The sequence below is a fragment of the Solea solea genome, chromosome 15 (assembly GCF_958295425.1).
Source record: "Solea solea chromosome 15, fSolSol10.1, whole genome shotgun sequence".
NCBI lineage: Eukaryota > Metazoa > Chordata > Actinopteri > Pleuronectiformes > Soleidae > Solea > Solea solea.
The window spans coordinates 10,026,174-10,053,877 of record NC_081148.1 but is presented as its reverse complement, the minus strand read 5'-3'; the positions used below and the strand labels follow the sequence as shown (position 1 = coordinate 10,053,877).

Below are 27,704 nucleotides of genomic sequence, written 5' to 3'. Positions count from 1 at the left end.
TATTTGGCTACTGATCCCAAATCATGTATTACCATGAGCTGGTAACTGTTATTTAAGATGCACATTTGTTAGTCATATTTGTGTGAAAAAAGAGACATTTCACTCACATGCATTTATTATTAAATGTACTGCTTTCACAGCTGCTTATATACAGTATATACGTTCCTGAGCGTGTTTTTAAGTAGTGGCCTTTAATTAGAATCAGTGAGGCACAATTTATGAATCTAAAGTGAACATTTGGAATTCCCTACCAACAACCTGAGAGGAAAATCTGTTGCCAGATTTGATTGACATTTCTGTAAATGCTTCTATAAGTAAATAACAGTTGTTTTGCTTACATCAGTGTGAAACCAGCGTTTTTTTTCATCTTATCAGTTTATTATTGTGTATTTTAATTCACCTTTGATTTACATGATAAAATATTTAAATACTGTATGTTTAGGACATGAGTTCTAACTGCACTAACAGAACACTATAATATATCAGTACTGTAAGAATGGTTATTTAGCAGAATTGTGCATCTAATTAACACATTTCTTTGATAATGCTTAGTCTTTCTTTATTGCTTTTTTAAACAATATGCCAATATACTGCACATGTCAAATCTGGATTAATCTTTATTACAGTTAGTGGACAGATTAGTACTCAGCTGATATAGAACTAAATTGTAAATTACTTAATTCCTACCATTTATTTACCATATACTTTCTTCAACAACCTGCTTTTTTTTCCTCAGACAAGACCGAGAGAGTGCAGAGCGTGCTCATCAGGAGGAAATGACATCTGCAATCCTTTCAGCCCAGGAAAGGGAAAGAAAGCTGACTGCGCTGCTGGAGCAAACAGAGGCTCAACACCAGCAGAGAGGTCAGTGCTTTTATCCACAGCAGTGAAAATGAGCCTTTATTCAACAGAAGTCTCCGCTGCACATTCTGTCATAGTTTACCTTTCACCTTTGTAATTTTATCATACTCCCTCCAATTTAACCACCTTTTCTTTTGCCCTCCACTACACATCCTTTGGCTCCCCTGCTAGAATAGCAACAAAGCATGTGCAGCAACCATGATGGAGCCACATCATGTGGATATTTCAGATTAGATTTACCACATGACTGCATTAAAGGGTTTTCAGTGGAGAACCAACCACACTTGAGAGCATCTCTGCACGGCCATCAGCAACTTATCACTAGGTTTACTGTTGATATGTAATTGCATTACACAGGTTTGTTATTTTTCCTAGAGGATGGCGGTGTAAGAAGAATGAAGCAGAACTGAACAGTACGAAGCAAACAAAGTCAAATTATCTTCTGTTTTCTTCTAAATGGCAATAAAAATCTGCAAAACTGGCGTCAATTTTTTTGAGGCAGATCAGTAACTAATGATTGAGACCATTAACTTCTCAGAATGTTACTGATACTGGTACTGATCGTATAAATGAATTATTTTCCCTAATTAACTTCATTGGCAAAACGGAAGGCTACATCTACATTTATTTGGTCTAAGTTTGTCAGACACAGCTATAGAGATGCAGTCTTAGTTTCTTCCTTAAGGATGCTTCACCACCGGGTGGATCTTTGCTGGGAGGGGGTCTTGACTTCAAATCTTTTAGTGAAAGCGTGGTATTCCTTCTTAGTGTACCATAAACTCTATCACAGCATGACCAGAGTGGGAGGGGACTAACACAAATGGAAATCGTCTTAGCTAAACAACACTGAGCTGACATGACCTCAAAAGATCAGAGCAGAGCAAAAAGAGCAACACAGGAGCCACAAGAGCAGGAAAGAGAATAGCGGAGCAGAGGGAAGGTGAGGGGTGCAGAGCGGAGAGACCCAGCTCACAGCTCCCTGTCTGCCTGCACAGCAGAGCTGCTGCTGCTAGCACATCTGTTGCACCATCTGGAACTCCCCCCCATACACACCTACCCACCACCAACCCTCATCTACTCTCCCTCCATCCCTCCCTCCTTTCTCACATCTTTTTATTTACCTGTGGTTAACTTCAACAAACAGGCAGCCTGCTGGTACACAGAAAAAAGATGGAGGGTATAGAGGGAGGATGGAGGGAGGGAAGGGGTGTGGGGGGGGGGTAGGATAAACAAAGGGTCTGTTTCTGGCGTGTGTCGGCAGCACACATGTTGTCTAAAGAGAGCTGACATCAGAGCACAGCGGGAAACTGTGGATGGGGAGGGGATGGAGGGGTGGACGTCCTTTAGTAGCTCGCATCACTTCCTCTCCCTGTGTAACCCAACAGACGAGCTGGATAATTAGCTTTCTTGCTCTCCAAATCCCGCCTCTCCGTCCATCCGTTTGTCCTTCCATCCATCCACCCTTTTTTTTTTCATGTTTCTTTTTTTGAGTAAATGTGTACAGAGCAGCCTCTAGATGATATTAGATATTTGTGTCTCTCTGTCCCTCCTTTCCCTGCCATGCCTCTTCCCTCCCTCATTTTTCCTCTGTTTGTTTCCAGTGCCAGTTCTGCTGTGTTTCTGTGTCCCAGGGTTCTTTTTGGAATACGCATGGCCAGACGCATTCAAAGCCTGTTCAGCTAATTAGCATTCTTCATACAACATTTCCAGCACTGACCAAACTTTGCCGAGAGTGTGTGTGTGTGTGTGTGTGTGGGTGTGTGGGTGCACGGGTGCACACGTCTGTAAGTTTCTGTGCTTTATGTCCATTCTCTGTATCATCCAGTGTCTGCCCTATATGCATCGTCTATGACAGTGATTTAAAGTTGAAAATAAGCCTGCACTTACTCACTTTGGAAGTATGATGTGCAGCTAGTAAAACAATGTGTTTTGTTCCACGCTTGAACAGAAACATCACTGGGTATTGCTCTTAAAGCCGCTGCCAAGCATAATTTCCCTTTTTGTATTTTAATAGCATCTATGTAGCTCATAATTAAGATGAGAAATTTCATTCTGCAAATACAGGTAATGATATGCACAGCTCAGAGATGTAACCTTATTACTCTCCCTCTACTTTTTTTTTTCTCCCCCCACAATTTCTGCCATATGCAAAATAGAGAGAAAAACTTCAGAAGTCTGAGCTACTTTTCAAAGACTGAAAGTCCTTGGTTTTTTGGTTTCGCTTGACTGTAACAGAATGCTGGAGCAGGTGGATCATTCCCTCAATCCAAACGGCACCCATTGTTATTTAAAAAGAGCAGACATATGTTGGAAAGCGTAACATAGATCATTTCAAAGGAATGATGAAAGCCCAGTGTTGGATTGTTCAGAAAGAGGCCCCCATGAGTGGTTGAGGATGTGGCAGGAAGGGTGGAAAGGAGAAGTGCTTTCAAACGATAGTATTCTCTCTTTCTCAGTCTCATTTTACCATACTCGTGCATATATCTTTTTACTGCATTTCTTTCTGTTGTTTAAACAGTTTGATTCTTTTATGGGCGCAGATAAAATAATATTTGGGAATACATTCAAAGAGACACATGTATTTCATTTTCACTGCTGTATTTACTACAAAAGATTTCACTGTTTAGCTCAATGTAGATGTTTGTCCCAGGTATGTGTCAGTCGGCCTGCTTCAAGGAAATGTGTGTCAACAGAAGTATGCATAATGTTCCCAAAGCCAAGTATTTGTAAACTTGTATTTCATATTATTAATACTGTGTAATAACTTCATATAACTAAAATCCTGATTTGAATGTCCAGTGTTTAAACATTTTGATGGGATTGTTATCATTTGGCAGAAATTGATAATACATTGATAGCAGTTGATAGCATTTTAAGGCTACAACAATTATCATTATCATTGTTAATCCATTACTAAACTAATCTTCAACAATTTTGATTACTGATTGTATGAATTATTGTTATTCATTACCCCCAGAAGGAGCCTTTTATATTGCCATTTTGGACCAGTATGTTTTTACAATAGCCCACAATGGAGAAACTTAACATCTTTTGAGTTATTGAACTGAAGGCTACATACTGTAGGATCTTCAACATGCCTGCAAGGGAAAGGTGACGTGAGGGATTCAGCTGCCTGCAACATGAAACTTTACACTCTTAGAATTTTATACATGTATGGCAATTATGTATAGCAATTACAAAACTCTATTGTGGACCTGTTGTGTAGCTTGTTTTGATCCGTGAAGTTAATGTATAATTAAACAACTATTTCCTCATAAAATTAGAGCATCCAATTTGCCTTTTCCCCTAATCTGCATGTTTTTGGACTGTGGGAGGAACAGATTAATTATAACTTCAGAAAATCTAATTTAACAAAGAGCTGTGCTCATACACTGCATATATGCTTATCTTGGGTTAATTTTCAAATAAAAAAAGAGAGAGATTGATAATTGTGTCCAGTGACCATAGATCCCAGAAAGGTGCTGTCTGAGTTGATCATGTCTGAACTTTAAGTGCGGGGATGAAACATCCAATTCTGTCTGAGTTACTGTTGTAACATAGTATCCTTGAAAGCTACAGGAAGTCACCTGCCATGGTTAAACTCACCATTTTAACCATGATCAATTGCAGTTGACGAGCTTGACGGTCTGCTGAGTTCCCAGAATTCCATGATTCGGAAGCTGAAGGAGGAATGCTGCACACTGGTGGCCAAACTGGAAGAGCTGACAGAAAACAGCAGGTCAGCATGTTCTCTTTGATCCCTTTGTCACATTTAAACTTTTTGAACATTCCAGTAAAAATGTTCTCTCACATTTTTCTCTCTTAATAATGCGTTTATCCATGGACATATGTTCATTTTGCTGTGTTGTTCTGCTGGACACAAAGCGTCATCTATTTAGGCTGTTTGGACAGAGCATGTCAACATACTTCATACTGCTTTCCAGTCTGACCTGTTTTCTCGTTAACCTGATGCTACAGTAGTCACAGCAGGCCTCCACAGCTCTCCATCTGGGCTGTCCATGTGTGTGTATTTATGTATGTATGTGTGGTACATTTGTGTGTGTGACAGTGACCCTGGGCCCAGTGTCCTGTCAGCTGTTGGAGCTGTGCTGCACATTAGTCACATGACAGCCCCCAATCTGGCCCTGACAGACCACACTGGCCTCACCAGCTACAGGACATGTGCACACTATTTTCTAATGCATTGACATCAGTAGCAACACACAGCCAGACTATATATGTCACTCTAACTACCACCTTGAAAGTCTCTTTGTATGACTTCACATATATGCTGACACTCAGCAGTAGTGTATGCATGTAAATGTAGTTTAGCAGCAGTGCGCTGTCAGTGTGTCTAGTGCCTCGAGCTCTTTGAGCTCCTGGAGTGTAAGCTTAGTGTAGCGGTTAAAGTCCTGCTGGATGGTGAAGATGCACTGAGACAGTTGCAGCAAAATGAATAAGAAACCACTTGACAACATTGTTCCAGGAGTCACACTCACTGATGTGCAGCATGAGCTCTGCTCCTACTGATTCCTTGGGTTTTAGAGTGCGAAGCAGAAAATTGGAGTTCAAGGCTTCCAGTAGAGTAGTGGTTAAGATTACTCCATAGAACTTTGTGCTCAAAAAATCTTTAGTTTTGTTTCCTATATTGAAATGAATATTTCATGTTTTTTTTTTGTTTGTCTAATTTTACCAAGCGTTTGTAACATGTTGGACAGAGTTACTACAGTGTAAACATTATTTCAATTGTGTATGTGTGTGCAGGAGTGAACTGGAACAGTTGGCCATGGAGAAGCAACACCTAGAGAAGACAGTCAAAAGTCTTAGAGCTCGCTGCTCCAACATGGAGGAACAGTGTGTCCAACACGGCCACATGCATCAGAGCATGAAGGACAGGTGCGTAAAAAAAACACACAGTACACCCAAATACTGACACTCTTCATACACCATTGAAAATACATTCTCTATCATATTTTGGGCTGTTTGTGTGTGTGTGGGTGTTTCAGTTATGATTACGTTTGCTTTTTTACTCCCGTGTTTAATTGAATGAAAACCATTTTCATGTATAAATCAATATCTGGAACAAAACGATTTTATTATTAAATGAAATAGTATTTTTAGTGGCTTTTTTTTGTTTTATTTTTCCACTCAACCTCCTGCTATCTGTGTAGCAGCAACTTGCATCTTTAAGAATCTCTTATTAAGAATTCACCTGAATTATAGATAGTAGATTGTTGTGGCGGTCACTGATCTGGGTACCTACATTCATTCTCCGCATATCTCATGAAATGCAGAAAAACTGTTGCTTTTCTTGACAATAATGCTCATATATCATCAGATGGCTGTGATGCTTCTTTTCTCCATGGTTCAAATAAATTATTAGGTTAACAAGGAGCTAATTCATGATACATTGTGAATGGTTTGGTAGCATTTGTACAGTTCTTTTGATTAGCTAAACTTAAAGTAATGCCCATAGTGCACTATATTACAGAAAGAGAACGCTAACGGAAATATTGACTTATAATAACTGGGGATAAAACTTCATCTTTCGCTTCTGCTATCGTATTCATACATGTGTGAAGTGTGTGAGCTTGATGCGGGGGTTTCTTCATCCCTGAGTGTTGAGCCCAGTTGGTGTATGGCTCCATGGGGTGCCTGGCACACAGCCTGGCTCTGTCAATGCAGGAAAGGGGGTGTGGGTGTTGTAGCCCCACTCTGCAAGGTCTCTACCTTCCCAACTTCGCTTTACCCATAAAAACACACACGTATGCCCCCCACCCTTCTCTCCTGCTCTCCACATATTCTTGACCACCCACTGGTGTTAACCTGTCGACAGGCGAACGCAGCCAAAAAACAAAGTTTCCAGAGTCACCGCTGTCTCCTCGCTGTGTGCAACTTTTCGTGAAGTTCATAAGAAGAAGAAATTATCGAAGTTGTCAAGGAGTGTGAAGTTTGAATATTCTGTATGTATCTGCACATATGCTATATTGGTATTTTTTGTGTGTGTGTCTGTGCATGTCTGTGTGTAGCAATTGCGTGTTCTCTGGAGGTTTAGCAGAGTAGGAATCTGGCTGCCAAAAGTGGATTGGCTGGGAAGTTGGCACCTAAACTGCTCTCTTCTCCCATCTGAACCACAATAATCACTCTTGGCATTTAGTGAGTTTTATTTTCTGCTTTGACACTTACTTGGTTGATGAATCCCCCTGATATTTAAAAATCTCTTGAGTTCAGTTGTACACGAGGTCACTGTTGGAGTGATGATTAAACCACTTGACCACAATTTATATTTGATTATTAGAGATATTTTTTTTTTTCTGGTCAAAAAGTGTGAATGTTTGTGAATCTATCAAGTGAGTTTTCATCAGTATCTACATGTATTTCTGGAGTTTGACATTTCTAGTTTACTTACTGTGAATGAGGGAGAGGGAGAGAGAGGGAGACGGCAGAGGTATGACTCACATTTATGATGATCCGTGTTGCAGCTGGTACTTAAGTTTGTCTGTATGTGATCCTACTCAGGTGCCAGATTCTGCCATTAATGTACGATTATCTGTCGTATAAATAACCTTAAATCAAACTAAGATATCCAAAGTATTTATAAGAGCAGACTAGGGATGGGCTGATATGGGTTTTTCTATGGTCGATGTTGATGCCGATCTTTAGAAATCAGGGCAGCTGCTCGATATGTCTGACATATTTTTTTTAGAAGGAGGAACGTTTTTAGTAACAACAAATTATACACAAACTGGCTTGACTTAAAGGGCCACTTCACCCATAAAATATATTGTTTGGTTTTACTAATTTCCAGAGATAAATGTGTTATTCAAACGTCAGACAGTGGATCTGAGATGCAAGACAACAGAGGAAGTTGAAATCGAAGGAAATAAATATCTGACAAAAATTTGACATCAAAGTCACTTCCTTCACTGCTCTTCAGTGTGTTTTAAGTTTAAAAAGTAAAAGATCTAAAAAATAAAACAAATAAAAAATATACTCCTCTGTTTTAGAATGTGAATTAAACAAATACAGCAGCATCATAATCATTTTAAAATGAATTCTTCACTTAACTGAGTGGGAAAAAAATGGGCGAAACAGCCCTTTAAATAAACAAAAAAATAGTTTGTCTCTACAATCTGCAATTTGGTTCGGTTGCACCTTTATATTTTAAACATTAAAATGAGCTACATTTTCAAATAAATATTTGATATTTAATTTAAATAATAATGGACTGACACAGATTATAAAAAAAAGGTGAATATAGTCCTGATTAATCAACCTGACGGATTTATCTATCTACGTCTTACTTGGACTGAACATTATGTTGTCTGATAGAACTTTGTAAATCTCTACTGTGTGTGTTTCATGTGCATTTGCGGCCGTGTTTATGTGCACGTGTTCACATTCTCGTATAAGCATGTGTGCGACTCTCTCTACTCTACATATGGCACTGTTCTCATACTGAATAGAGCGCATGTCCCGTGTAATCCTCTGTGAGTATCTATACGTTAGTTATATGTTAGTTGGTCCCTGCAGGGCCCGAGTGCTCGCTGGGCGCCCTGCTGTGCCACTCGGGGGTTAAGGTGTATGTGTTAACAAGCTGGTGCAAGTGGGTTTAATATCCAGCGCCCCGCCCCTCCCCACAGCCTCTCCATCGGCCTGCAATCTGTGCTGCGAAGAGCGGCAACAGCGCACCACGCACAAAACATTTGGAAAATCAGCTTGATTTATTTTTACATGGGCAAGCTGATTGCCAAACTACACAGGGGTTTTAGCACACAATGTTTTGCTGCACCATTTAATTATTTATTTCACTATTTCTGTGTTGTTGGTTTTTTTTCCCTCTCCTGGAAGTGAAGGGACAGGACGGAGGGTGGAGGGTGAAAAGAGAAAGCAGCAAATCAGTGGAGATGCAAAGCCACTCATTGTAAATGATCTTTTGAAGGTTGTTAATCTTAATCTGCAGCCTATTAAGTTACATGTGTATACGTTTTTTTTGTTTGTTAGAATCTTTGTTTCATTGCTGACATTTCATTTTAGTTATGCACTTTTCTGGTGAAACACAGAAAAATAAATCAGGTAACCTCTTGTAGTTATAATTGATTTCTTATATAGTATATAGAAGCAAATCAAATAAACTACAGAAGCTAAAAGGCAAATGCCGTGCAGGGAGTGGATGCAAATTCAATAGTAAATGGAATTCTTGAAACAACTCTGACAAATGCAAAATCTAAGTGTTGATGATTTAAGAGGAGGAACATTGTGGTGAGACCATGTCTGTAAAGACAAATGATATTTGTAAAGCTAATGAATATAATAATGGTTTATTTTGTTTTATTTTTTAGTGAAATTTAGATTAAGATTAATATCTGTCTTGCAACAACAGTTCTCAGTGCAATTAGATTATTAAAAGAGGAGAATATTAACTTTGACTGGATTACATTAAGAAAAAAAAACGAAATCAGATTTTTGAGGAAATGTATAAAAAAAATGCTTTATGTTAGACAATGTTTTATGTTCCTGATTTACATCCAGTTTTTCAAAACCTAACTGCCCCTGCCCTCTCACCCTCTCCGTCCCCTTCTTATCTCTCTCTACGACCCTTTCCTCTCTTTTCCTCTCCTCTCCTCAGCGTTCTGTACCAAACACCACACAACCTTTCCTCACCCTGCAGCTGTTCGCAGGCTGTTTCACCAATTATCACTACTCATGTACACGCTTAGGTCACATACACAGTCTCCCTCACACAGACACACACATGTATGACAAACCAACATAACACCAATGCTTGCTTATACTGTATGTGACAGCAGTGTGTGTGTGTGTATGATACGTATGTGTGAGGGTTTATATGAGCCCACAGCTCACTGTGCACCCTTTAAGGAGAGCAGCAACATATACGCAGATGTGCCTGTAGATCCACAGGCTTCACTGGGCCATATGGCTTCCTTGGAGAAAGATGGTGATTGCATCTGAGCAACTGCAGAGGAGGGAGTGAAGGATAGAGGAGGGATAGAGGGCCATGTGTAGCCTGAGCTGTGCAAGCAGTTGTTGAAGTATGTATGTCTGTGGATGTGTGTGTGTGTGCGATGGTGTGGATGTGTGTGTGATTTTGCACCAGGCTCCAGGAGATTGGTTAATGGAACAAATGGTCACGGCGGGCTGGGGAAGATGGAAACAGGCTTGCCGCTACCGCAGGCGAACAGCAAGCCCTGGGCGAGGGCTGCTTCATCTGGGCTCCTGCCACACAAAAACTCACACACACACACCCTCTGTTGAACCCTCTTCTTTCCCCTTACCCCCCCCCCCCCCCAAACACTCGGTGTACTGCCATGCCCCAGAAGTAAAAGGGGGCGCTCCTCGCAAAACTTTTCATTTGCAAATTAAGTTGGCAGGGAAGAGGTAAAAGGACAGCCTTCATTTGTGTGTGTGTGTGCGTGCGCGCAGGAATGTTCATACTTGTGCGTGTAATGTGTTGCTGTGTGCGTGATCTCGGAGAGATGATCAAAAAAAGAAAGATGTGGCAAAACCAGACACAGGGACGATGATGAAGAAAGCCCAGTGTGAGCTGCAGCTTTTCCACACTTAACCCAGCTGCGTTACACAATCACGTCCCACAAATTATTAATAAAATCACTGCTGCCACCGCGTTATGATTCACATTTTACTGCTATTTTTACTTATTCACTCTTTTTATCCATTTTTAAAAAATCCAGCGTTTACATTTTTCACCAAACCACAGGCCATTGACTTTATTATGTTGTGTTTCCTTGAAGTTGTTGCAGTGAAATTGCAGTAAAGGATGTCATACATTTTTGATGAGTTGAAGTTATCTCTTTTTTATTCTAAGCTGCTACTGTTCACTCTCTGCAACACACAATCTTGAATACATTTTCTGAATATTCTGACAAGAGAGATACTGTTGGAAAATGTGACCATTCATGTTTATTATCTTTAGTAGCATTAATGCATGCACAGTGTAAGAATTAGTGAAGTCGTTTTGAATCACAGTTCATACATGATTCTCATCTTTTTTTCTCCTCTCAAGTTGACGTTCTTACCTCAAGGTGGCGCTGATCAGTCGTCCTCGCTCCTCCTTTATCTTCCTGTCCTTCTCTTCTAATCGTCTCTGTCGCTGCATTACCCAGCTGGCTTCAGCAGCCGGGAGCGAATGCAGGGCGGCCTGCTGAAAGAGCATTGTCAAACGGTGGCTTTACAGCTCTATCATACACACACACACACACAGATGCACAGAGAGAGAGACGCACAGATTTGCAGCTCAGATGTCAGGCTGTTGCCAGAGGCTTGCAAGCTGGAGCGTTAACTGTGCAAAGCATCACATCTCGAGCCCCAGTCAGTGACACTCGCTAACACTACTTCATAAAACTCCAACTAGAAAAGTCGCGCACAAACACCTGCACCTTCTTGAGGAAAAAATGGCAAAAGTAATAACAGCTGAAACACTTTGATGCCAGGAAAGCAAACGCTCAATCAGCAGACTCATAAATAAAACAAATAAATAAAAAAAAGTCCCACTCCTCACAGCACCAAACACTTTTGACATTGAATAGATGATATAACAGCCTGCAGCAGCACTGAAACCAGCAGTGCTCATTCAGAGCTGTTTATGGCTTTGTTTTTTAAAGTCAGGGTAAGGAGATATTTATATTTATCCTTACTAAACACTTTCCAGTTCTGCTTTAATAAAACTAAAAAAAAATATGAATCAACATTGGTCTCTGCAGAATTCAGAAACCCAGTGCTGGTTAACTTTTTTTTAAGTTTTCTAGTCTTTGGGTTTATATTTGGAGCAATTCTCTCCATTTGTCACCTTTTAGTCATTCATTTTTTCTCTCATCCAGACGGAGGAAAAGACGTACAAAGATGGTGTGAAACTTCTGGATGAAAATAACCTGTTAACAAAAAAAAATCCAAAGGTGTCAAAAACCAATTTACATCAAAGAAATCACCAAATGTAAAGTCATTTTTTTTTTTTTTTAAAGGTTTCAGATCATGACCTCTGTTTGTAGGGAAACAACGTGCAGCTGTGTGTTGAGCTAATTTGAGAAATCCGTTAATTAGCCGTCTTGTTAAAGGTATCATTTACACATTTAAAGGTCAATGGAACATATGTTTCAAATGTTTTTTTTTAATTTGCATTTTATTTCCATGATACTGGGGTGAAAAGAATGTATAGAAGTGGTAAAGATCCTTCGAATATATCCAGTATGTTTTTAAATCAATTTAATTTAATTTACACCACTAAAGATGTCACAAATCGACAACATTCCAAAACAATCAATCATTAAAAAAACATTGGTATAGTCCTTAAGTACTAAAGGTTTATGTTCTTTAAAAGAATAAATGTCATTATAGACATTTTCACTGACATAAATCAGCTTCACATTTTTGGAGCCGAATCAATTAATTATGGATAATAATAAAAAAACGCCCTTCACAATAAAACATCTGAACACCAAAACTCAAATGGACAAGATAGTAGCAAATAAAAATATAATCATCGTAGTGAAGGAAAAAGTCAGAGAGTGAATGATTAAATGTTAAAAGTTGTGGAAGCAAAAACAATATTCACTCTCTGATATTTAAACTAAACCCCAAAACAGCAGCAAATCAGTAAAGTATTTTAACTGTGAGCTGCTCACTGAGTTAAAAACCACAAGTTTTTTCTTTTTTGCTTTCCCTGCATAAAAACAGTTTGATTTCTGGAAGTGATCACACAGTCCAGTCTGTGGACACAACAGTTAACGGCGACACGGATAGATGAAACAACAAAATGAAAAGAAAACCAAACAAGAGTTGGGGAACATGTGTCGCTCTCATCCCGATCACGACACACAGTGTCACCAATCGTGTTTCTATGCCAAATGTGCATGTTAGCAAGAGCAACAACTGGCATGACAGGTTGGTAGAGAGAGGAAGAGGGGGTATGGCCTTCGGGCACACACACACACACACACACACACACACACACACACATTCTTGAGTGTAGCTGTGTTCTAGCCAAGATTTAGCTAGAGCGCTGGGTTGGGCCTTGGATTGGGCGAAATATGGTTTTGTGTGTGTGTGTGAGAGTGTGAGTGTGGCAGCTGTAGCCTTCATGCCCCTGGCAGTGTTGTTGTAACCAGGCAAGCCAAGGCCGTCTGCCTGGATTCTACACACCCTAGGCCCTGTGTATGCTACGCACACACACGCGGTCATGTACACAATTTCACTTAGTCCAATGTTAGTGTTTATAGTGAAGATTTTTTTCCATTATCTTTAAGTCAGAGTTGTTGCGTTTTGTTTGACATATTAAATGTTCATGTCTCTGGCCAAGTGGAAAGGGGACTTGGCTTATAAACGGAGGATTGCTGGTTTGAGTCCCCACCAGGTCAAAAAAGGGCTGCGCTAACCCTGAGCAAGGTACCCAACACCCCCCCCCCCCCCCCGTTGCTCCCCAGGCGATGCTCAGTGGCCGCCCCGCTGCTCCTAATTCCAGGAAGGTTTCTAGGGGAGGATGGGTTAAATGCAGAGAAGGAATTTCCCCTGCAGGACTGATAAAGGACTTATTTAATGAATTGATTTAGTTATTTATAATTGAATTAATAATTTGTTCTTGTCTGTGACAGGGCAACACAAAGGGCCGCAGTCTTCTGTGCGACCGGTCGATCGGTGGTTTTTCGATTGTCTGACCAAATTGTCATTGGTCAGAAAATGGTCTTACATTCGTCAGGAAGCCTTTTCAGAATGAATCTGCTATTTTCGTAAGGAGCAATTGTGTCAAATAAGTTGTTGGTGAAGCCGCATCTTCAAATAGTCAAGTGTTAAAATAGTTTGGTGTATCATCTGAGAAATGTCAGGCTAACTTATCAGTGTCTGGTTCCTTTTAAAAAAAACATCTAACACTTAAGGCTGTGGGGAGTGAGAACATTGCAGAAATAACACATTTCATTATATTTTATATTTTCCACAACATTTTGGTAAACGTGTTATCATAATAATATTATATCATGATTATCATTTAAACTGATTGCAAATTGTTACAGCAATAGAGAAACCACACACACGTGCGTTTATATTAAAATACTTGTTATCATTGTGTTTTTTTGACCACTGGTATGCTGTTACTATAGCAGCTCCGAAGAGAAGTAACTGTGACAGTCACCACAAGAACTGACAGGGTCAAAAGGTATAGCTTCTGTGGTCATATAGTACATTTAGATTAAAAAGGAACACACTCAGCATTGCACACTGGCTAATTTAGTCATTTGTACCAACTTTTTAATAAATACATAAATAACATGTTCATATGGTGCTTTGGCTGATAGAGCTGATACTCTTTCTATGTTCTCCTAACATGCCGTTAGCGCTCTCCCTTTAGGAGAAAATGCTTCCACCTGTAAATAAATATGCAAACACACAAGACACATATACACTGGCAACAGTTTAGAGACACTAGCTTTGGGCTACGACTGATGTACACCACAGAGAGGTAGCGGCGTGGATGTGTGTGCCTTGTAATTAATCTCCTCAGTAGCAGCAGTCAATGGAGAGAGCTGCGGTGGAGGTGCAGACTGTGAGCAGAGTTTGATTATCGGGCTGTCGGGGGAAATTACTGCAAACTGCCTCCCAGCAAAACTCGTGTTTATTATGTCTGCTGGAGAAGGAAAACACAGGACACTCTCTCCGTTTCAGGTAGTTTTTTTTAATGCATAATTGAGAAAATGTGTGAGTGTTAACACTGGGATCCAGTAGGTGGTGTCCTTTCACTGGGTCAGTGGGGGGGAAGTGGAGCCTTCAGCCTCTTTGTTTCTTCATTTCTGCACGAGCAGAACGTCACCGACACCACAAACTGTCAACCCTGGTTTTCTATCAACTGTACATCCTCCTCACCTACATCCACTTATCTGACTCTTTATCAGTCTGCCCATCAGTCCAATCCAAACTTCCTTCCTCTCCTCACTAGTACCATGCTGTGGGCAGAGGCAGGTGTGTGTGTGGGTTTAGGGCAGTGCCTGAGCATTAAGCCATGTTAAACCCTAATTAATGAATGCACCACTTGATAGAGGCCAGTTATTGGATTTTTCTTTGCCTTGGCTGCAGTAAGGAGTGCTACTGTAATCTCTCTCTCTCTCACACACACACACACACACACCGCTGAAGTGGGGTAAGCAAGGTGAGATAGGATGTGAGAGAGGAAGTCAGGGTTTGTCAGGGTCAAAGCTTTAGTTTCTACATTACACAAACCTGCAGCTTAACAACCTCCGGCTGCTTTAAACCTCTCAAGCCACGACCTCACTGACTGACCTGTGCTGAGCTCACTGTGTCACACTGCTCTACCTGAGACCCTGCTGACCCTTTCTACCTGTTTCACTCTGAATCGAGAAGAACATACATGTGATATTTCACTGCATCATGCTTCAGTTTCTGGAAATTAAAAAAAGAACAAAAAACTGTTTAAAAGGACTAGTTTTACTCAGATACAACACATATTAAAATAGCATTATATGAAGGCACGTCATTATTTAATTTAAATTTTAACCTGTGGTGATAGATGCCTGTCTTTTTTTATGTGGCTGAATTGTGAACCACATGTTAGACAGATGTTTGAAACATGTAACAGTGAGATGAGTCTCACTGTTACAGTGACTGAGTCAGTATTCTTGTTTTACTACAGACTGTTGTAGTATTCATGTCCAGGACGTGAAAATCAGGACTTATGACTCATTTTGTTATTGATTCATACTTAAAAGTTCAAGATCAGGTCCTTGTTTTTGCTTAATTTATCTTTCATAATATGGCATATTAATTTGGAATACAATACTAAAATATTGTTGTATTAATGCTGTACCGTTATTGTGTTGAGAGTGTTGATATGCCTAAAGAAAGCTGAATTGTATGCTTATTGTATAAGGACTTAACATTCAACTCCTATGACAGAGTAGAGAAACAATGAATGAGTAACAATTCTGTCAGTGATGTCGACTTCAACTCTAACTCGACTCAGACTCAAACTTGATGACTCAGATTTAGGAAACTCAGCTTGGTTGTCTTTGGTGACTGGGACTCCAGGATTACTGACTGAGTGCAGTCATTACAGTATGTCTCTCTTTGCTGCTTTGATTTTGAATCATTCTCTTTCTCTCTCTTTATGGTCGGCCGGACAAACTCACCTTAGAGAGTTGATTTATCCTTATGAGGTCACTATGGATCAGACCATGAATACTTAAAGATTTAGGGAATTCTGTTTTCATTGCTGTAGCAGGTCGATATCTGTCTATCTATAAGCATCAGTTAGTGAATAAACATCGTCGGCACAGTCACATTTATCACCACAGGCAAAGTATGAATATCAAAGTCAGATTAACCCTTTAACACCGAGTGTGTCACAGTGTTTTTCTTCATTTTAAATTGTTAACACACCTTTGCAGTAAAAAACTGCCAGATACTGAAGGTTATTCTGGATTAAAGGACAAAAGCACTCCCTCACAAAATCATTTCTAGCCCTTTTATGGTTATAATAAGCAATAAAGTCCAGACGGACATTTTGAGGCTTAGGTGTTAAAGGATTAGTTTGGTTGTGTGGAGATGAAGGCTTTCAGTCAACAACACGCTCCTCATCAAACTTTAACAGGCTCCATTTCTGACCTTTAGGTCTTCCACTGTGTGTGTGTGTGTGTGTGTGTGTGTGTGTACATACACCTATTAGCTTCTGCACTTAATCAGTTGTGTCTTCACTTGCAGTAGTAAGTACATTTTCTGTGTGTGTGTGTGTGTGTACGTGCGTGTGTGTGTATCAGGTTTGCTGAAGACAACCCAGCATTCAGAATATATGGAACCTAATATTATTTTGAATGAAGGATGAGCAGATTTCTTGCAGAAATGCTATTCAAATATTGATTGTTTTATTGGTCAAATATTCTTAATGTCTTAACTGCCTGAGAGTTTCACAGCATGTTGAAATAATGGGAGCAGCTAATGAGATGCAATCAAAGACCCTGGTAAATCTCACCACTTCTGTGAGATCTACAGCGTCTTCACCTTTAGAGGCGCAACTTCAAGATGTATTCAAGAAATCTCTTGTCATCTCTTGTCATGTCATCACATCTGCAAACGCACGTGACGTCCACTGATGCGTCACGTGTTAGGTCGTTGGAGTAGATCTTTTTTATTGTATCACACATAGCCTCAGTAACCGATCATGTTTGTCCCTGTTTTGAATAGTATATTAAATAGGTGAATCATCGTTTGTGTGCATGTGTTACTATAAATAGATAATAAAAAGTAAAAGTAAGAAGCTGTGAAAAAAAATTAGCAAATTAATTTGGTGACTCAAATAACACCATCTCCTCCAGTAGTTTTTCTCCTCTCAAACAGCATTGTTTTTAGAGACTTAACTGAGTTTTCTTTGTCGATCTTCCGTCTGTTCACTGTAACTCCTCCACTCTCTTTCTCTCTCCTCTTCTCTCACAGCAAAGCTTCTCCAACTCTGTTGCAATTACGTATCTCGTGTGGTTTCTAACATCAACTGTGTTTGAGTTGCAGAAAGTCAGCACACCCTCAGTATCGGTCCGATACTGGTCATAATCACTGGATCGGATATCGGACGGATAAAAATATAGAATCCGATACAATCCAAAAATCCTATATATCGCATTTTTCCCTATGACAGACTGTAAAAATGTAATTAAAAATCAGCAAAACCATTTTAACGGAGTCGTGGAGAACAATATTTGTTGCACAGTTGGAGAATTATGTCTTTGAAATGACGCTGTTAACAAATGTGTTGTTAACAGCGTCGTAGTTCATAAACGGTCTAATGGTCTCAGTAGATACTCAAGTTTTTGATTTCAATGTCGGTATTGGACACAAAAAAGTGGTGAACTGTGAATGTCCACTTTATAACGAGAGATTTCTGCTCCCCAGACAGGAAGTGTGTCACCTCTCAGCTCCTTTACACATAGAAGCTTTTGAATCAGCATTTTAACTGCAAATTATACATTTTACTCACTAACTGTGCAATATTTACTCTCTTCTTTTAAAAAAGTATTTATCTCAGCCTCAGGACCGGACTGAGCCTCTGGGTCTGAGATAAAGCGTCCAGGCTGACTGTGGCTGAGAGAGGATGGAGCTCATGGTTATGAAAACTCATGCTGAGGCACTTGATGATGATGATGATGGTGGAGGAAGGAAGGAAGAAAAAAAAGGGATTAGACCCTGAGGTGTAAGCAGCGCAGGGCAGAGTGAGGACAATGTGGGGGGGGCAGGGAGCAGATTGTGTAGAGTTGGGATGTTTGCCTCCCCCCGTCTGTCACACACAGGCAGCCCCCGACACTGCCAACATGACCAGCAGGGCAGGGGCATCTGTCTGCCCCCCAGCTACCTCTCTGTGTCTCCCTCTGCCCCGAGCCACAACTCTCTCATCCTCCATCCTCCTCCTCTTTATCCCACACATCCTTCCCTCTGAACCTGTTGAAACAGCCAGCGATTACATTCACTGTAATTTTATGTCGACACATAGTGTAGAAGTTTTCAAAGCAGTTTTTTCTTTGTAATGTTTTTTTTATATATATATCTAACAGATTTATGGATTTTGCTTTCATGTTAGAGGCTGATAAGCAGATAATCCCAGTCAGACTGAGTGTCTGTGAACTGTCACCTCGCTCCACACATGTTCCACCGTGTTTAAAGTGATTTAACAGGTTTTTTGAAGTGCAGGTGAATAAGTTAGTGACACAAAGTCAGAGCTTATGTTTCCATGTAAGTCGTCACCTGGAACAGCCTGGAATTCAGACACTCCCACCTCACTGAAACCGTGGGAGCAAGCGTGATTTTAGCAACTTAACCACAGACTCTCCTGTCACTTTGTAAACCTCTCTTTTCATGGATTTGATCCACTGTTGCCTCCATCTGTGAGTGCAAACATGTTATTTTGTGACTTCTGTGTTTGAAACCCTTTATTTGGATTTTACCAAAGTAGCACAAAGTTACCAAGCAAGGCAGCAGTAAACCAGCAGCTCGTGGGGACACACAGGAGCTGAAAATGCTGAATATTTTAATGGACTTTGATGCAGCAGTTTACAAACTTCAGTTTCCAGCCAGAAAATGTTTTCTAACGGTGGAAAAAAGTTATCGATAACTTACTAATTGTGCCTTTTGTCATGTGGCTTTAAGTGTGATTTTTGCCCTGGACAATCAGAAACTTGTCTTAAAGAATGTCCACCATTGTCCTGGCTCTTTTCTTGTTGTCTCTTTGGTCCCAGGTTGTATCGATGTGCTGTTTACATGCAGTTATTTCTACGCCATTTTAGCCAAGTGTGACATCGTGTTGTGTTCCTGTGTGAGTGAAATGTGAGGAAGAGAGAGAGATGGGTAGTTTTTGTGTGTGAATGAGTTCATAGACGAGATGACTGAATGAATAGACGGATGGATGGAGAATGAAATAATAGGCTCCTGATGGGAAGTATCTCATCCCCGCCCCTCGAAACACACACACACACACACACACACACACACTCACACTCCATCTAGACCAGTGAAGTGTGGCCCACAGCCCCCTGGTGGGCTGTGAAGGTACAAATGAATAATTAAAAATGTTTTATTTTCAGCAAATAAGCTTCCAATATTCAAACACTTTTAAATTAAAAGTTCCTCCTCGGTTGTTGCATTTGTGTGGATTGTTATCGGCAGTTTATGTGCTTTGTTTATATCCTATGATTTTTTTTATTTATTTACAACATGTTTGTACTTAATGACAACGCGCACTAGAAATAAGTAATTTGGAAGGAAATATTTGATCCTATAGTCCTGCGCGTTCATCACAGTTGTGAAAGCTCTATCAGTGTTTACGTTTGACTTCTTTTGTGAGTAAGTGTGTGTGTGTGTGCGTGTGTGTTGCAGGCTGCAGCAGTTGGACCGTTCCTGTCACAGCAGCGCCCAGCAAGTGTGTGAGCTGCTGGCCAAACAGAACCAGCTGATACACGAGAGAAACACACTCACTCAGGAGCTGCACAACCTACGCTCAGAGGTAAACACGCACACACACACACACACACACACAGAGGAGTGTGTGACTCACTGTGCTGTCATTAAATACATTCGAGATGCCGTCTTCTCCCCTCCCGCGGGACCATGTTATAGTTGTCACTTTGCTAAATTCAAATCACTGAGAAGACTTTTGTCTCCTCGTGACTCAGGTTCTCGTTCTGCTGAGAAAAACACGCGTCGTGTGTATTCTGTCCTGACTCATCTCTCGTGATGTTCAGCCTGTTTGACGCTGACATGTCAGTTTTACACTCTGTGTTTGTTTTTCTAGCTCCCACACATGAGAAAAGTCCATACGGCCACATGAGTGTCCCGTCTGCCTCCTCTTCATCTCCCCCTTTCTCTTCTGCAGGTGAAGAAAGACAGAAACTACAGTATGTGCACTGTGTTTGTTATCTTATTTTTTCACTTGATGTGAGTGGCTTGTTGCACTTTAATAGTTTTAATAGTAGAATGAAATAAAATAATCGGTGAACCAAATGCCCTGATACAACGGCCTTTTCATTATAACAAGTGTTTCATTTGAGCCTTAAATCTTCATATTTCTTATTTGGTTTATTTTTTCATATTAATTGAGCTGGAAAAAAAGGCCACGAAAAGTAAGACAAAGAGTCGACAGCGTCGCTGCAGATTGACATAGTGCTTTATTGAAGCCGTCTGTAAGAAGGAAAATAATGTGCATCCCTATCATATACATTTTATGTGTAAAAATACTCAGGATGTACAGTGTAAAAAACAGCTTCATGTTGATGGTATTGAGGCGGCCTCGGTGGCAGCAGCGCTGTATCCTGACAGAAAAAAAAGGCTGTTTGATCTGCCTTTCTCTGTGAATCTTTCTGGATGTACAAAGTTCCCCCCACCCCCCCCGCGACACCGTCCCAGAGTCAACCTCTGTTGCAGTGCATCATGGGAACACGGCCCGCTCTGCGAACAGCTGGTCGCTGTCCAGCTGTAAAGCTACAGTTTAGATGGACACGGACATGAAATTAAAACGGTTACACTTTCTAATATTTGTACGTTTGCTGTTTTTTTTTCTTGTTTTTGTTTGTTTTCTTCTTGTTTGCTGTTTCTAAATGAATGCATCTCATGCTTGCTCATGTTAATAACATGATGATAGTAGACGAGTAGCAGAGAGAGAGAGGAGGAGGAGGGAGGGATTCTGTTGCAGACATGAGGTCAAACACTTTCAGAAATCCTTCCAAACACTGGAGCTGTTTTTCTTATCTGCATTAAAAACCAGGCAGTGCAGAGTGGTTTTGTTTTTTTTGGCCGACGCCGCTGCTTCATTAACAACGGACTCAATCAACTCGAACAGCGAAGGTCTTTGAAAGGATTTTTACATAATATCCAAACACTCTTGGAGTCAGATGTGTTGTGTGATAGATGAAGAGTACAAACAGCAGCAGCAGCAGCAGCAGCAGCAGCTTTTAAGAGTGGACGCCGTCAGAAGTGCGCCACGCATTGATGATTCACGCCAGTGGTGGAGGGACACAGTGAAGCTGTGAGGAGGCTCAAACTGAATCCCTTCATCCAGTTTAACAAACCTCCGTTTGGTGGGAATGAGTCAAGTTGAATAACTTGACAATTGCCCACAACTGCTTCATACTTTAGTGCACACCCACATGTATGAAGAGGATCACTCAGCTCTTCTTTCTCCACTTAAGTTTTCCTGGTCTCTGACCTTTGAATCAGCCACTAAGTCAACTTGGTTTGATAAAGGAGTGTTTGATATTAAGTGCCAAACAGGAAGGAGTGGTGCTGTATTCAGAGCTCTGTGAATTCCAGTGTAAACACACTGATCAGTTTCCTTAAAAAAAAAGAATCCCACAGATCTTAATTCCCAGTGCTCTATGCAGGGACACAATCACCCAGGTCTCAGCGACTCTAAACATCAAAGCAGCATCAAAGCGATCAGTAGTATATATTATGTGGAGTGGAGATGTGCTTTAAAAATGTGTCTTTTTCTTACAAACATAAAAAAGCAAAAAAGAAAAGCAATCTTCCTTTAAAGCAGAGCAGAATCATACAAAAAGTGGATGTGGAAAGTGCTGTCTGTGGCCAAAGATACAAAGCGGCATTTTTATGAACTCTGGTGTCTAATGAATTTGGCGGTAAGCGCGCACATACAGCGAGAACTCCTCAGTCGCTCGCAGACCTGGGTCAAATCAAAGCTGAAATCCTTCCAAATACTTGGGCGCGTTAGCCTGAGCCTGTGGAGGCTGCCAGCTGGGTGTGATTTGTACTTATTTTGAACTTTTTTTTTCCGTTGCTTCAGCTGTGCCAGACAGTCATTGATCACAGAAAAGTATTTTTCATAAGAGTTCTGAGAGCCACTTTGACTCAGGCCTGGTGGTGCGGACAGAGGAGCGCTACAGCGCGCAGGCCAGCGCCGTCCTCTTATACTTTCTGCTATCTAATAGCAATTTAATGGATGTGCAAGAGTAAAAGCAGCAGGAAAACAGGCAACGTGTCGTATAAGAGTTCTCTGTAAAGAAAGAAAAAAAGGGGGAGGCATTTATTTTAGTGCAGGGTCTCTGAAGAGTTAAACTGCAATCAAACACGACTTCACCCCCTCACTGCTAACATCCAGAACAAAACATCAAATAAATTAAACAGAAATAAATTCAAGTTATCGCCGATGATAATAAAAACATTCAAATAAATCTACTGGAATGCAGTTCTCTCTCTCACAGGAGCGCGTTCCCTCGCGCTCTCCTCGTGATTCATGTCGTCCGGATATTGTCGGAGACGTCTTCCACGTGACGCTGTTGAGGTTTTTTCCGATTTTTAAAAATATATTTCCTCACATTTGTTTTTTTTCTGTTAAGTGCTCGATGTCAAGTTTTTTTTTTGTTTGTTTTTTTTAACATTATTTTTAATTATTTTTTCTTTTATACGAAGCTAAACCACAAGGCTAACCCGGCTTAGATTTGAAAATCTTGGTCAGACTGGAAGACATGACGACAAAAATGACCGCAGACAAACAGGAATGAGAGGACACGTTGAAAGACAGAGGAGAGACTCATCTCAACTGCTCCCCAAAAAACTCACATGGTTTCCTCTCACACACTCGTAACTCTCCTCGAACACTTTCTCCTCTGGCATTTCTTAACACACTTACAGTAAAGTCTTAAATCTTTCTTTTTCCCCGTCCTTTACATTCAGACATCTGCGCTGCACTTGTTTTCTCTCGGCTCCACTTCCTCTTCTCCCTTCTGTGAACTTAAACCACACACACACCTGCACTAAGATTAAAGATGTAGAAGCAAATTTTTTGAAATTGAAAATACGACTCATACGTATGTTCATGTAAGTGCTTGTTTTGGTTTTCGTACCTTATAAAAGGATATATATATATATATATGTGTAAATATGATGGATATTTTCACATTAGTCCAAACAGACAAACTTATATGTAAACAACTTTTGGTGTGTGAAGGCCACCGTAGTTCCCTGACCTGTCGTGACCTCACCCATAGAAATATGAACTACCGCTTGAAGCCTTGATATCGTGGAAGTTCAGAGATGTGAACAGTTGTCAACAATGTCTACTGTTTAGAGCTGTGTTTACGACACATGCAAAATGTATTCATTTAGAAAGGATTGGAATGGACGCAAAATCAAATGAAGCCATTCGAATTCTCCGAAAGTAGAAGTAGAAAAAGAACTATTCCACTATTCCACATAATTTTTCCTCCTCATCTGCGTCTGTAACTTTCCTGTTTGGTCATTTTTTTGGAATGAAAACCCAGCAGTAACAAAACGGAAATATGTCACGTTTTACGTGGCTCAGACACGTGATAGCGCCAGACCAGGAAGTCATCATCGGATCGACTGTTTTATTCCGATTACTTGAGAAGGAGGCTCAGAGATTTTCCCAAAGATTTCCATTCAACACTTCACGACTCCTCTTTGCAACCAAGGGAGTCGCCCCCTGGTGGACATTCAACGAACTTCCACTTTATATTTGGCTTCAGGAGGAAACCTGGAAGACGACGTCCATTCACTACATACAGTCTGTGGGTGAGTGGTGGAGTTGTTTTCACTCTTTGTTATAATTTGTAGTCTCATAGTCACACACTGGACCTTTAAATATGGAGGACATTGGTTTTTGAACGAGTTAAAAAATGTCATAAATAAGTTCTTATCATTTCCTTAAACAATCCTCTGTCTTTGACGTGTCCCGTCACATTTTGGTCACAAAACAACACAAACACATTTAAATAAACGATGGAGCAGGAAGGCGATCTGCTTTCCCTCCTACATTCTTTAGCCATTTTTTTTTTCTTCTCTCAGCCCTAAGTAATAATGTTTTTCTTTTCTTTTTTCTAGAATAATGTTATAACAATAGAAAAAGTTAAATATAAAACTGATGAGTTGAACAATAAATAGAACAAATATATGTTATAGCCTCTTGCTGTGATTGGTGTAAACCCATATTTTCTTTAAAATCCTTCATGAAAAAAAAAAAAACTCAGGAAAAAGAAACAGAAGATGAACGGTAACGTTACTCATCGATGGGTCATAAATTATCACATTATAAATATCTCATATTGTATCATTCATGGAGCTGTTCACCTGTACACTCGCACTCCCATTCACTCTGTGGTGAATCCGTTCCTGCTGCAGTTGACCTTTTCCTGCACAGTGACAGAGACGGAGAGAGGTACAAGCCGTGTGGTTCCCAAAGCCACCAGAATAATTATGTCACAGTAAAGCTTTCAAAGTATCACTTCCGCTTAGTTTTCCCTTTAGTGACAGAGGAGACGGAAACTCAGGAGGGACCTGCAGCAGGGAAACGACCAAAAGAAAAGCAAGAAAGAAAGAATTTGGGGGGCGGGTTGTTTTTTTTAAGTCTTCTTCTCATTTTTTCTCCTCTGCTTTGATGGATGTCGTTGCACTGCATTGTGGGCAATGTAGTAAAGCTCATGGTTTAGGCGCTTCATCCTCCTGAAATGCTGTGCTTTGAGACGCAAACCCTTAACATGACAGTACCTCACACACACACACACGCACACAAACTTCATCTTCATCTAAGGGGTTGTTGATGTGTAGCAGCTGTACCTTAGGAAACATGACGACACACTGACACACGTGCTTCATGTGTTGCTTGTATAATGACCTGCAGCTTTAAGCTATAAGTGTAGCACCGGGTTTTAGAAGTTTTATGGTAGTAGACTAAGCAGTAGTAGTACCTGTAGTAGTTGAAATAGCAGCAACGATAATAATGAATTGCACTGAGCAAAACCTGAGTCAAATCCTGCTCGACAACATGAGGTGTGTGTGTGGTTCTGCTCACTGATGACGACTGTTTCTGTTAAAATGCCAGGCGGCCTCGATCAATCACAGACTAGGATTTACGTGAGGATTGAAATCAGACTGGAGCCTGAGGTACAACCAGAGCTGGCAGTTTGGCTTTGAATGACTTTAAAAAGCTGGAGCGCACAAAACGTCGGCTTTAAGAAAAAAAAGCGTCGGCTGTTTGTTGAACTCTGTCAGAACGGGTTTGTTGTTTCAGAGTTCGGTTTGCGCCGCCGTCATCAAAGCACAGCAGGCCAGCGGTGACGCTCCTGTTAAAGGGACATTACACAGTAAGTGATCGCAACCACAGCTCGGATCACCTGGGGATGCAGTGCAGCGCTGACGCGTAATTTAGCCTGGAGGTTTCTTTTTAAAGAGAGATAAATAAATAAATAAATAAATAAATAAGAGAGAGAGAGAGAGAGAAGAACTGGAGAGGTGGAAAAAGAGAGGAGGAGGAGGAGGGGGGCAAAATCCTTCACGTCAATGTTGCAATGTTGTTCTGGGTCGGTCCAAAGCTGTGGGTTTGTTTTGTTTTGTTTTATTGTCCCACACTGATGACCTCAGAGACCAGCTGTGATGATGTCATCGCGATGGACCGTTCATTCCCGCCCGCTGGCCGAGTAGGAGAACTGTGGGAAGTGCGGCCTTCTCTCGTTGTCTAGACAGTCCATCCCGTCCTCATCAACTGAGGGAGGGAGGGAGGAAGGAAAGAAACAAACCATTAATCTCCAAATTGCTGAGGTTATAATCCCAAACTATGCTTCAACGTGATAAAACACTGTGTTTGTACTTTTCTGTACTGAGATCAAACACGACACAATCCTGATTCTAACTCACACATGACTTTCGAAACAAGTGGAACCTTACACTATAGTCGGTTCCTCTCATGCATAATTCAGTGTGGGACGTTTTTCAAATGGTGGGATCTGTATGTAAAAAGGCTGTGAAGAGCCACATGTGCCCTGAGGACCATTATGCACACACTTGAATAAACAGTCGGCCGTTTATTCTGCCTGTGTTTATTCCCCAGTTAATTCAAGAAGAAGAAACACAGGAAATCAGTAATAGATAATATAAAACTGCAGGTATCACAGTGAGTAAAACTATCCACTATTTTCACTTGCAGCTAAATATTTTATCAACACAAGTGATTTCAGTTTATAAACACAAACACATACTGTACAGTACATTTATGTTTTACATCATATTAATGATTTAACTCTTGAGCACTTGATAAACTCGCTCGGTCCAAACCAGAGGAGGAACTTTTCTTTTTTCTGTCAATCTGTTTATTTCTATATTCGTCTCTTTCACACAGAATATTTACAGCTCTGTAAATCCTGGAAAGTGAGAGTTTGTCGAGTTTTAAACGCGGGGCATATGTTTGTGTGTACACGTGTGAGATGGAGACACGGGCAGGGACTCACATTTCTCTGGCGGAGTGATTGTGATGGTCTGGGCTGTGAACTCCTCGTCAAAGTATCTGGTGTCTGTTTCCGACGTCACCTGAGGCCTGAACGGAGGCACGAGCTGGACCAAAGAGGTGAGGAGGAAACAGAGAGAGGAGAGATTAAGGTTCAGTAAAACCTGACCTGACGACGGCTGCTGTTTCAAGGTCTTTGCTTTTGGTGCAGGATGCAAAGCTGTAGCACAAACAACGGAGGATTTACAGTCTTTTCATTTTAGACAAATTCAGACAGTTGGTTTGGCAAAGAAGTGGAATTTCCAACAGAAGAAACAACATGACAAGACAATAAACTCGACTTGAATTGCACTTTTCATACAGGAAATTATGGAGAAAGCACCTCACAGGGGCTTACAGTAAAAAGGCATAAAAGCATGGAAAAAATAAGGAACACAATTTAACATCATTTGTAGTCAAATAAAATAAAATACATCAAATTCAAGCAGTGTAAAGTATCTCTACGTTTATTCAGACAGTTGCAGCTTGTCTAAGCTTTCCTTTAAAGTAATCCAAAGGGAATATTCTCCACCAAACTGGGTGAAGGAAATGTACAGTGTGCAGTATAAGCTTTGTGATGCTTGGTGACACAAATTCGACTAAAATGCACGGCAGTTTATGCAAACGCTGGGATTAAATAGCTACGACATATAATAATAGTTACTATGACTTAAATAAAACAGTGACAAAGTGAAGAATAAATGATAATGATGATGATGATGCTGCTTAATACCTTTTTATCATAGACATCCTGCCAGTCAACACCAGAGAAATAACTGTGTCTCATTATTTCTTTAGCGTCCTCTGGTCCTCCACCGAGCCTAGACGAGAGGAGAAAACATTTAATGTGAGTAAACATTTTAAAATGTTTTTACAAGCATGATGTTTGTTAAAGGTACATTGTGTAAAATGTAGGTGAAATTATTTTAATTTGGCAGAAAATTGAAGATAAAATAAAAATGAACAAAATTATATAATTATATTTACATTTTGGACCACTGTGTGTTTACACTGGCCCACAATGGACAAACTAAAC

The 27,704-nt window shown here is 40.4% G+C and overlaps 2 protein-coding genes across 4 annotated transcripts in view; one reads left to right on the top strand and one right to left on the bottom strand.

Annotated features, from left to right (window-relative positions):
- Positions 1–20,582, top strand: part of sdccag8 (SHH signaling and ciliogenesis regulator sdccag8) — a 42,133-nt gene extending 21,551 nt beyond the window's left edge. For all 3 annotated transcript variants that reach the window (XM_058651257.1, XM_058651255.1, XM_058651256.1), the window contains 5 exons: positions 737–864; positions 4,492–4,600; positions 5,626–5,757; positions 19,759–19,885; positions 20,174–20,582. In XM_058651257.1, coding sequence (XP_058507240.1) covers positions 737–864; positions 4,492–4,600; positions 5,626–5,757; positions 19,759–19,885; positions 20,174–20,209 — 532 coding nt within the window. In that variant the 3' untranslated portion in view covers positions 20,210–20,582. The remainder of the gene's footprint in view (positions 1–736; positions 865–4,491; positions 4,601–5,625; positions 5,758–19,758; positions 19,886–20,173) is intronic.
- akt3a (v-akt murine thymoma viral oncogene homolog 3a) overlaps positions 20,528–27,704 on the bottom strand; it is a 52,807-nt gene continuing 45,630 nt past the window's right edge. The window contains exons 12-14 of the mRNA XM_058651258.1: positions 27,402–27,489; positions 26,634–26,736; positions 20,528–25,891 (exon numbers count right to left, since the gene is read on the bottom strand). Coding sequence (XP_058507241.1) covers positions 25,806–25,891; positions 26,634–26,736; positions 27,402–27,489 — 277 coding nt within the window. The 3' untranslated portion in view covers positions 20,528–25,805. The remainder of the gene's footprint in view (positions 25,892–26,633; positions 26,737–27,401; positions 27,490–27,704) is intronic.